General features: G+C 45.4%; 1 protein-coding gene and 1 pseudogene across 1 annotated transcript; both read left to right on the top strand.

Annotated features, from left to right (window-relative positions):
* Window positions 1-2121: 2121 nt before the first annotated feature.
* On the top strand, window positions 2122-3667 carry LOC148221978 (uncharacterized; the record flags this gene model as incomplete). The annotated part of the gene is given in 3 exon segments (XM_088174017.1): window positions 2122-2387; window positions 2389-2808; window positions 3133-3667. Coding segments are annotated over 3 exon segments (1221 nt in total), but the record flags the coding sequence as incomplete, so codon positions are not given.
* Window positions 3668-4325: 658 nt separating this feature from the next.
* Window positions 4326-5920, top strand: LOC148221977 (uncharacterized; annotated as a pseudogene).
* Window positions 5921-10606: the final 4686 nt, after the last annotated feature.

Raw genomic sequence — 10606 nt, 5'->3', positions numbered from 1 at the left:
TATCCAAAAAAGATATACAGACTAAATATTTTGGTGTGTAGTCACCAAAATAACTGTAAAGAGGATTTTGTATGCAGTTTGGGAAGTTTTCTTTTGGCTTATGCATGCAGAAATCTTTTCATAATATCAGAGTTGGGATTAATTTATCACCAGGCCCAGGAACTGTTCCCAATTGGAATTATCCACACTAATGTCTGGAGCTTACATGCACAGCTGCAGCAAACTCACTCATGTTTATTATTGTACTTTTTCTTGTCTTTTAACAGTTCGTACACTAGTGGAAGAGCAGGAGCTGAAACTGCTCATCTCTGCTCTACCATTGCATTGAGTTTCTTAGGACAGTAAAGTACCTTAAGGGCTTGTTTTAAGTTTTTCATGGGATCAGTAGTAGGCACAGAAAATAGTTGCATGATCTTAAGTATTTTTTGACTGTTTTTTTAGAAAATCTCTGAAAGTTGAGTACAGAAGGTTGCATTTCACCTCATTTTTCTATGTTGCTTGATTTCTGTTTTAAAGACTGCTCTGGAAAACAGTGCTCTGCAGCAAAGAACTGGAGACATAAGTCTAAGCTGAAGGGGCAACACAAAAAAAGGAAAGAGGAAAAGAAAAAATAAATTTCACTGCTATACATAGGTTTCAAACGTGGTGAAAGCAGAAACATTGTATCAAGCAAGACACCAGGCAGAGATGGGATATTTTGGCACCAAACATTTTCCTTTCCTTGATGCTCATGCAGGATACAAGTAATTCTGCTTCTGAAAAGAAAATGTACTGACAGCACAAAAATCGAATCTATTCAATCAGACATTCTTATAGATCAAACTGACAGGTTATCAACTGGTATGTACTAAAACTTCCATGCAATGTACATGATATAATCTGAAGCTCAGGGATTATTCTAGGGCTGTCATGTCTGTGGGCAAGTCTCTGCACTGGGACTATAGTCACATTAATTCTTTAGGTTTTCTCTGTGATTTTGGGCCTGTGGCCCTCTTTTTTCATCCCTTGGAAGCATAGGAGGAGGGCAAGAAAGCAGGTCTGACATTGGTCTCACCTCCCATGGGAGCTGGGTGAGACCCAGGAGAGGTGTCTGGCCTGGAAAGTGGAAGCAATTCAAGGTCTTGTATTGTAGGCATCATAATAGGACAGTAATGTATTTCTATTCCCAGGTTCATTTTGAGCATCATGTATACACTGATTCAGGTGGAATATGTCCAGATTATCTGTTCCTTTATACAAGAAAACAGCCAGAAGCAGAGTAGTCGAGGAACAGACAGTGCTGGTGACTGCCAGATGTCGCAGACCTTGTGAGATCCTCACTTGGCTGAGAGTCTGTCCTTCCTGGTTGGAGCCAGCATCTCTGCCAGACACAGCTGCAGGACCTGCCTAATCCCCACTCTCCATCATGGCTATATCCTCTGCAGGTTTTGGGGAGCAGAAGTGCTGGGGAGAGCTGGAGAAGAAAAGGAGAATGGATTGAAGAGGGACAGATGAGGAAGGTGAGTAATGGGGACTTCGTCTTGTACTTGCATCCTGTGGATGCTCTTTGTAACCCCGTGGGTATTTATCCTCCCTGTCTGGGCTTCTGATGGAGGAAGGACCGGTTCTGGCAGTCTGGCAGTCTGACTTAGAATTGCTGCTGCTCCCCCAGGTGGGAAAAGCAAGAATTAACTCAGGAGCAGCAGGCAGAGGTAAAGGAGACACTTGCCAATCAGCCAAGAAGTGAGAAAACACTTCCTATCAAATCCTTCTGAAAAATCGATCTTAAGAGAGAGTGTGTACTGGTGTGTGTGTGTGTGTGTATGTGTGTCTGTGTCTCTGTGTGTGTGTGTCTGTCTGTGGGTATGTGTCTGTGGGTGTGTGTCTGTGGGTGTGTGTCTGTGGGTGTGTGTCTGTGGGTGTGTGTCTGGGTATCTGTGTGTGTGTTTGTCTTTGCGTGTGTCTGTGTGTCTGTGTTTGTGTGTGTGTCTCTGTGTGGGTGTGTGCCTGTGTGTGTGTCTGTGTGTGTCCGTGTCTATGTGTTTGTCTGTGTCTATGGGTGTCTGTGTGTCTGTATGTGTGTCTTTATGTGTGTGTCTGTGACTTTGTCTGTGTGTGGGTGATTGTGTGCATGTTTGTGTTTCTGTGTGTGTATGTCTATGTGTTTCTATCTCAGCGTGTGTGTGTGTCTGTGTGTGTGTCTCTGGGGGCTTGTGTTTCTCAATGTGTGTGTGTCTATGTGCATGTATGTGTCTGTCTCTGTGTGTCTGTTTGTGTGTCTCCGTGTCTGTGTCTGCGTGTCTGTGTGTTCCTGTGTGTTTCTGTCTGTGTGTGTGTCAGTGTGTGTGTGTGTCTGTCTGTGTGTCAGTGTGTGTGTGTCTGTGTGCATCTGTGTCTTTGTCCGTGTGCGTCTATGTGTTTGTCTGTCCGTGTGTCTGCGTGTGTGTGTCTGTGTTTGTGTGTGGGTCTCTGTGTGGGTGTGTGCCTGTGTGTGTGTCTGTGCGTGTCCGTGTCTATGTGTGTATGTGTGTCTGTGTGTGTGTGTATGCGTCTGTGTGTCTCTGTGCATGTCTGTGTGTCTGTGCGTCTCCACGTCTGTGTGTGTCTGTGTGTGTGTCACTGTGTGTGTCTGTATGACTATGCATCTGCATGTGTTTGTGTGTGTCTTTGTGTGTGTCTGTGTATCTGTGTGAGTGTATTTCTGTGTTTCTGTGTGCGTGTCTCTATATGTGTGTCTGTCTGTGTCTCTATGTGTGTGTGTCTGTCTGTGTCTCCGTGTGGGTGTCTGTGTGTGAGTATGTGTCTCTATGTGTGTGTGAATCTCTATGTGTGCGTGTCTGTGTCTGTGTGTCTGTCTGTGTATCTGTGTCTGTGTGTGTGTTTTTCTGTGTCTCTATGCCTCTGTGTGTCTGTGTCTCTGTGTTTGTGTGCCTGTGTGTACCTGTGTGTGTGTGCCTGTGTGTGCCTGTGTGTTTGTGTCTCTGCTTCTGTGATTGTCTGTGTGTCTGTGTGTGTCTGTGTGAGCATGCCTGTGTGTGTGTACGTGTCTGTTTGTGTGTGTGTATCTCAGTGTGTGTGTGTGTCTGTCTGTGTCTGTGTGTCTGTGTGTGTGTCTTTGTGTGCGTCTGCCTGTATTTGTGTGTGTTTGCCTGTATGTGTCTGTGTGTTTATGTGTGGGTCTCTATGTGGGCGTGTGCCTGTGTGTGTTTCTGTGTGCGTCCGTGTGTATGTGTGTCTGTGTATCTCCGTTTGTGAGTCTCCGTGTGTGTGTCTGTCTGTGTGTCTGTGTGAGTGTGTCTGTGTGTCTGTGTGTGTCTGTGTGCGTCTTTGTGTGCGTCTCTATGTGTGTGTGTCTGTGGGTGTGTCTGTCTCCATATGTCTCTGTGTGTATGTATGTATGTCTCTATGTGTGTCTCTGTGTGTGTCTGTATGTGTCTATGTGTGTGTCTGTGTCTGCGTGTGTATGTCTGTGTGTATCTGTGTGTGTGTTTGTCTGTGTGTCTCTGTGTCTATCCCAGTGTATGTGTGTATGTGTGTCTGTGTATCTGTGTGTCTCTGTGTGTGTCTGTGTGTTTGTGTCTGTAATTCTTGTTTCTCTGTGGGTGTGTCTGTGTCTCTGTGTGTGTCTGTGCGTCTGTGGGTGTCTGTGTGTCTGTCTGTGTGTCTATGTGTGTGTCTCTGTGCATGACTTCGTGTTTGTGTGTCTGCGTGTCTCTGTGTCTCTCTCTGTGTCTGTGTTTGTTTGTGGGTCTCTATGTGGGAGTGTGCCTGTGTGTGTATATGTGTTTGTGTGTCTGTGTGTCTCTGTGTGTGTTTATGTGTGTGCATCTGTGTCTGTGTGTCAGTGTGTGTGTGTCTAGGTATCTGTGTGTGTGTTTGTCTTTGTGTGTGTCTGTGTATGTCTCTATGTGTGTGTGTCTGTGTGTCTCTACGTGTGTTTCTCTGTGTGCGTGTCTGTGTCTATGACTTTGTCCGTGTTTGTCTGTGTGTGTGTTTCTGTCTGTATCTCTGTGTGCGTGTGTGTGTTTGTATGTGGGTCTCTATGCGGGTGTGTGTCTGTGTGCTTTTGTGTGTCTTTGTGTGCGTCTGTGTGTGTGTGTGTGTCTGTGTGTGTTTTTATCTGTCTGTGTCTGTGTGAGTGTGTGTGTCTCTGTGTATCTGTGTGTTTGTCTGTGTGTGTCTATGTGTGTCTAACCTAGTGTATGTGCGTGTGTGTGTGTCTCTGTGTGCGTCTGTGTGTGTGTCTGTGTGTTTCTGTGTGTCTGTTTGCGTGTCTATAGCTGTCTGTGTGTCTGTCTGTGTCTATGTAGGTGTCTGTGTGCATGACTTTGTCTGTGTTTGTGTGTGTGTGTCTGTGTTTCTGTGTGTCTGTCTCTCTGTGTCTTTGTGTCTGTGTCTGTGTGTGTGTGTGTGGGTCTCTATGTGGGAGTGTGCCTGTGTGTATGTATGTGTGTATGTGTGTTTGCCTGTGCATTTCTGTGTGAGTGTCTCCGTGTGTGTATCTGTGTCTGTGTGTCTGTATGTCTGTGTTCGTCTGTGTCTCCGTGTGTGTGTGTGCGCATCTGTGTGTGTGTGTATCTGTGTGTGTCTGCGTGTGTCTGTGTATGCCTGTGTCTTACTTTGTCACTGTTTGTGTCTGTGTGTCTGTGTGTCTGTCCATGTATCTGTGTGTCTCCATTTGTGTGTCTCCATGTGTCTCTGTGTGTCAGTCTGTGTGTGTGTGTCTCTCTCTATGTGTGTGTGTGTGTCTATGTCTGTGTCCCCGTGTATGTGTCTGTGTGTGTGACTCTGTCTGTCTGTCTGTCTGTCTGTGTCTGTGTTTGTGTGTGGGTCTCTTTGTGGGTGTGTGCCTGTGTGTGTGTCTGTCTGCCTGTGTGTGTCTATGTGTCTGTATACGTTTGTGTATGTGTGTGTGTGTCTCTGTGTTTCTCCATGTGTATGTCTGTTTGTCTATGTGAGTCTGTGTGCCACTGTGTGTGTCCGTATGTCTGTGTCTCCATTTGTCTCTCCATATGTGTTAGTGTGTGTGTCTGTGTGTCTGTCTCTCTGTGTATGTCTGTATGCGTCTGTGTTTGTGTACCCGTGTTTGTCTGTGTGTGTGACTTTGTGTTTGTGTGTCTATGTCTGTGTGTGTTTGTGTGTGTCTGTGTGTGTGTGTGTCTCTGTGCGTCTGTGTTCGTGTCCGTGTGTCTGTCTGTGTCTCTGTATGTGTGTGTGTGTCTCTGTGTTTATGTCTCAGTGTGTATTTGTGTCTGTGTGTCTGTGTGTCTGTGTGTGTGTTTCTATCTCAGTGTGTGTATCTGTGTATCTGTGTGTGTGTTAGTGTGTGTCTGTGTGTCGGTGTGTGTCTGTATGTGTGTGTCGCTCCGTGTGTGTATTTTTGTCTGTGTTTTGTCTGTGTGTCTCGGTGTGTTTGTCTATCTGTGTTTGCTTGTGTGTGTATATGTGTGTGTCTGTGTGACTATGTATCTGTGTCTGTCTCAGTGTGTGTGTGTGTGTCTGTGTCTATGTGACTATGTGTGCACGTGCATTTCTGTGTGTTTCTGTGTGTGTCTTTCTCTATGTGTGTCTGTCCCTGTGTGTGTGTCTTTGTATGTGACTGTGTGTCTGTGTGTCCCTATGTTTGTGTTTTTCTCTGTGTGTCTGTGTGTGTATGTATGTGTGTGTGTGTCTTTGTGTGTATGCAAACTGCTGATTCAGACTTATGCTAAAGTTGCTCACCGTTTTCTATCATGTGTGACTTGTTCCCTTGTTGTTCCCAGGTTATGAATTATGGATTTTAGGATACTGTACAGATATTTCTAATGATCTTATGGAGCTATTTGTCTACTGCTACGCATCATCCACCTCTGCAAATGTTGAAGGTTGTTTCTATTTAGCGTGTCAGAAGAAGGAATGGGGGGAGTTGTTGGTACAGATAGGCAACCAGGTGGTAGGATAGCAGGTTTTAAAATTTCCTCCAGTTGATATTTTTTCAGGCAAGCTGTGAGGGAAAAGGCATGAAGTACTCTGGTTGAGCAAGGAGAAGGAAAATGACTAAATGAGACTGCTCATTAGGGACACAGGGAAGGGAATTAATTGCTCTTTCAGTTTTGCATTGTTTCTCCCACCTGTCACTATTGCACTGCATCTCTGCCAGGTCACACAGGTGTACCAGTACGTTCACATGGACACAGACACGCGTTCCAGTCCCAGGTGGCTGCAGGATTCAGGAAGCTGCTCTGTGCTTGGACAGGGGAATGTGCTGTGCCCATGGGGGCCCTGGGCTCTGCTACTTTGGCTTTTCTTGCTTGTCAGTGCCAAAAGCAAAGATCAAGCAGAAGAGCAAATGAGCTGGGGGGTTTGGGATCCTGCATTACTGATGATAAGGATCACTAAGCCTTGGAGTGAACTTGAGCAGCATCCTCTCTGCTTTACTAGTAACAAGGAAACACCCTGGGCTGCCTTTTCCTCTGTGTCTCTGGAAAGGCAGCTATTGGGACAGCACCCTGTGCTGAGACAAGATCTGGGCTATGTGGAGATTGGGGGACTTGAGTGCCTACGTGTTACCCTCCTTGGGAGATGATATCATGCCACTTAGAGAAAAGCCCTGCTGCTATTTTGCTGCACAGACTATGTAGGAAGGCTCTGTCCCTTCCCTTTGCCTCCACTGCTGTGCTGCTCTCCTGGAGTTATTTTCATTTTAGCTGTATGCCAAGTTTAAGGCTTCAAGGATTTTTCTGCACTGACCTTTAAATCCCTTCACTGGTCAACATGATGCATCACCATTCAGTATAATATCCTTCCGTCTGGTTTGCTGGCTCCAGACTTATTATTTTATGTTTCTGTACATTAAACTACATTTTCCATTTACTGGCCCTGGCAACCACTGATTTGAAATCCCTTGTTCCTCGTTATTTGTTCCCTGTCCAATTTCGTGCCCTCCACAAACTTTGATAGTTGTGGAGGCATTTTCATTCAAGTCATTTGCAGGTATTATAAATGAGGGAAGTCCCTTGGTGTTCTCATTTGTTGAGCCTTTACAATACAGGATTACCTTTTCAAAGGAGGATGCAGAGGTTTAGCAGCAGGACTGGTGGATATTAATGGATACCTCTTGCTACAGATCCCCTGGAAGACACTGCTGCTGTCACCGAGGCTTTCTTACCTTTGAACAGATGAAGGCTGCAAGTCAGGCTTTGCTAAAATTGCTCTGGAGTGTAAGGTCTGTGAAAAATGGAGGAAGGAAAAGGGGAAGGGAGTGAAGCATCAGGAGCAGCAGCTGAATAGGGAGTGGAAGTTATTATGCGAAAACAGGAATCTGGGGTACCTGAAGTAATGCTCTGAGAAACAAAGGGAACTTGAATGTAGCAAAAAAAAGGAAACCGTTTCCCTCTATTGATGGGTTTGTGTGACCCTGGTATGTACATCACCCTTGCTTTTAGCTCCACTACCTACCTGTGGTCTCCTGGGAGGTATTTTCTCATGCTGTATTTGAAAAAAAAAAAAAAAATTGTAAATCCTAACGCTGCAAAACCAACTGAAGCTCTGAGCCTGGTGTCCTGACCCCAGTCCAGTGCTACCATGGAGCCAGCAGCCAGCACAGCTCAGCCTGCCAGCCCGGCCACCAGCCTACAGTGACAGCACAAACCAATTTCAAACCCTGATTCCTTGTGAATGTTTACAACCACCTCTGAACCACAGAAGGAAACAAAAATGTCTCCCAATTATCTGTGCAGGTTTTATTAAGTATGTGTTTTAGTTTGAAGCCAAAGTGCACTCGGCTGTTTTGTCAGTGTTTATTCCTGTCTTTCACAGCCTTTATCAGTTATCCCCATCAGACCTGTGAACACTTTGAAGGCTGAGTCACACAAATAAGGCTTTTATCTACAGTCAAATCTATAATCAGGCAACAAAACCCCCTCACCTCGCTTCCATTTAGAGTCCCAACTTAGGCTCTTACACAATAAAGAGACTTAACAAAGGAATTTCACTAATTATACTGCCCCCTCCACCCCTCAGATGTTGATGCCTGATACAGGTACCTGTGGTTACTTGAAAAGAGTGCTCAGAGGTGCTGTCTCTTTAATAGAAGACTTTTAGGAAAGTGAACTTTAACGTTTAAACTTCCCTATGAAAAACAGATTCGTGTTAAGTTTGATACCATTTGCCTCAGGATGATCTCAGCTCTTAATATATGATGGTTTTAGTCAGATTAAGAGCCTATATTGTTGCTGAAGAGAAAGAAGGGTGCCTCATTAATTGCAGCCCAAATCTACCTAACAATTGCCACATGTTGAGTAAGATTTAAGAGTTATTAAATATGAAAGCCACTATTGCTCCTCCATTACAAGCAGCCTTTGTTTTTTAAACCTGGAAAGCACTAAGTAAAAGGGGGAGGAAAATGTAAAAAACAAATCAAAAAAATAACCCCGCTGAAAACCTGAAAACTGAAGGGGTATGTTTGCTTTTTGTGGAGCTTGGTGTCAGCACAATGCATTTTTCTCTTCTGCAGCAATTCCTGCATTGAGTGAAACAAGCTGCTAGTGGGTCTGGTGATCTTTTTGCTAGATAAAATCAGTACAAGTTCCCAATAGTTGTTGTTTTGTAGCCGTCTGTTATTGGAGATTATTTGCAACGGGTTGATAACTTGATCAGAGCTTTGCTAAGCAAAGTCACCTCTGACTGATGCTGGGTGATGCTGGAGCTGGTGATCTACTGTGCTTGACCCAGCTCCAGGCAGAAGGGCTCTTGTGCAGCTCTGCAGCCTGGCACAGGGCAACAGAGACACCCAGGACCCACCTCCATGAAACCTTCCTTAAACCTCTCCTACTCTTTGGACTCTCAGTGGAAAGAGCATCCTGGAGAAGGAAGTTACCAGTGCTGTAGATGCGTGGCTTTCCTTTGTAACTGGGCAGCTGAGCAGATCTGAAACACCTGAAGCCCAGCACGATGCTGGTTGCCATCTGCTCTGTGGAGGAAGCTGAGGACTGCCTGAACCCACTTCTCCTCAGGGCCACGAGTCCCTGATGTCCTGGAGCATGGCAACAACTGAGCACAGAGAACCAGGGTGCTCCTTGCACTAGAACAGTGTTTGCCACTATGCTGTCATATTCACTGTGTTCTCTGTATGTCCTTGGCTGCCCCTTTGTCTCCCCCAAGCAAGCCTTCTGGCTGTCTCAGCAGCAAAGACCTGGCAGGCAGGTTAGATTTGCCCACTGTTGATGCTATCACTTTGGGCAGCTTGGCTTTGCAAAGCTGAGCCCAGCCCTAAATCTGGTACCAACCCCAGGTTAGGCAGAAGCCAGCAGGTAGGGCAGACCCTGGACCCCGTCAGCTGCTGGGGAGGAACTCTAAGAGGCAGGATGCTCAGGTTCCTCACTGTGCCTAAGAGCTTCTGTAGGAATGTCTGTTTTAGGGAGCTCTCTACTCACTTTGCATCTGTCTGTGCTGCAAGCTCCTCTTTGCTGTTTAGGACACTGGTCCTCAGGATAGTTGGGCTGGCTGGGTGCCAGAGCCCTGACGCTGGTCTGGAATGATGTGGAATATTCTCTTCTTCCCCAGTTGTGAGCAGAATAGACCAGGTCCTTCAACCGGCTTCTACCCATGGCTCAGCAACGTGAATTTTCAACGAACTTCCCATAATCTTTTTTTTCTCCATGTTAGGGATAAACCCCCGAATATGGGACAGATGCTCTGCTGGGCTGTGGCGCCTCTCTTGGAATAACCTGAATGACTTGACCTATCAAATTCAGTCCAAAGCAACAATCCAGCATGTCTACTCAGCTAACTGAGACCACAGGATACAGCTGTGTTGGAGGATAGAGCAGCCCTAAAAGAGGTCAATGCAATAAAGGGGTGTTTTTACAAATCATCTGTTATAACTTGCAGAAGGTTAATGTTGGGTCAGAAGGAGAGTTACAGCTACTGTCTCTTAAAAAAAAGAGAAAAAGAAAAACCTAAATCATGATTTTCAGAGGTCAGTGATTAAATTTCTTTTTGGATGTCAGCCCTCTACTCCCTTTCCATGGTGCTTGATAGTATTTCAGAGAGATCTTCAGCCTCCTGCAGCAGGATTTTAAAGTTATGGTAATATAGCTTTCATACAATCCATTATTCATTTTTCTCTGTCTCCATTTAGCAGTCCTGGCAGCTAAATAGGATGGTAGAGTTTAGGGCAGGGACCACTGTACATCTTTGCAGTCTGGCAGGAGAGCTCTGCTAAGTCTCTCAGGTTACAGGGAAAGCAATTTTCATTTTCCCTTCTGCTCAGTAAAGTAAACCCCAGCTCCTTATTTTCAATCAAGGAATCACAATGGTTGGATTTTTTCATGTCTGTTCTCAGACACACCCCTGTAAATCTGGAGATGTTTACAGAGCTGGGAGCCCAGTTCCCTCTTTGGCAAGGTGTGAGGAAGAGGAAAGGAGTTGCCTATATACCACGTTTTTAAGCTTCCTTTTCTACAGGGCTCACAGAAGTAATTTGTTCCTCCAAAGCACCTTGGACTGGCTCAACATTGCCCCTGAGATACCTGGAAACACTCCTGCAGTGCATTATCCAGCCTGTTTCCCAACTGTTCTTGAAAACCTTTTCCACAGCCTAAAATCCCCACAACAAATTACAGTTTGTGCTGACAAGAAAAAATTA

The sequence above is a fragment of the Sturnus vulgaris genome, chromosome 15 (genome assembly GCF_052056855.1).
Source record: "Sturnus vulgaris isolate bStuVul1 chromosome 15, bStuVul1.hap1, whole genome shotgun sequence".
NCBI classification, from domain to species: Eukaryota; Metazoa; Chordata; class Aves; order Passeriformes; family Sturnidae; genus Sturnus; species Sturnus vulgaris.
This window is presented reverse-complemented; position numbering and strand designations above follow the sequence as displayed.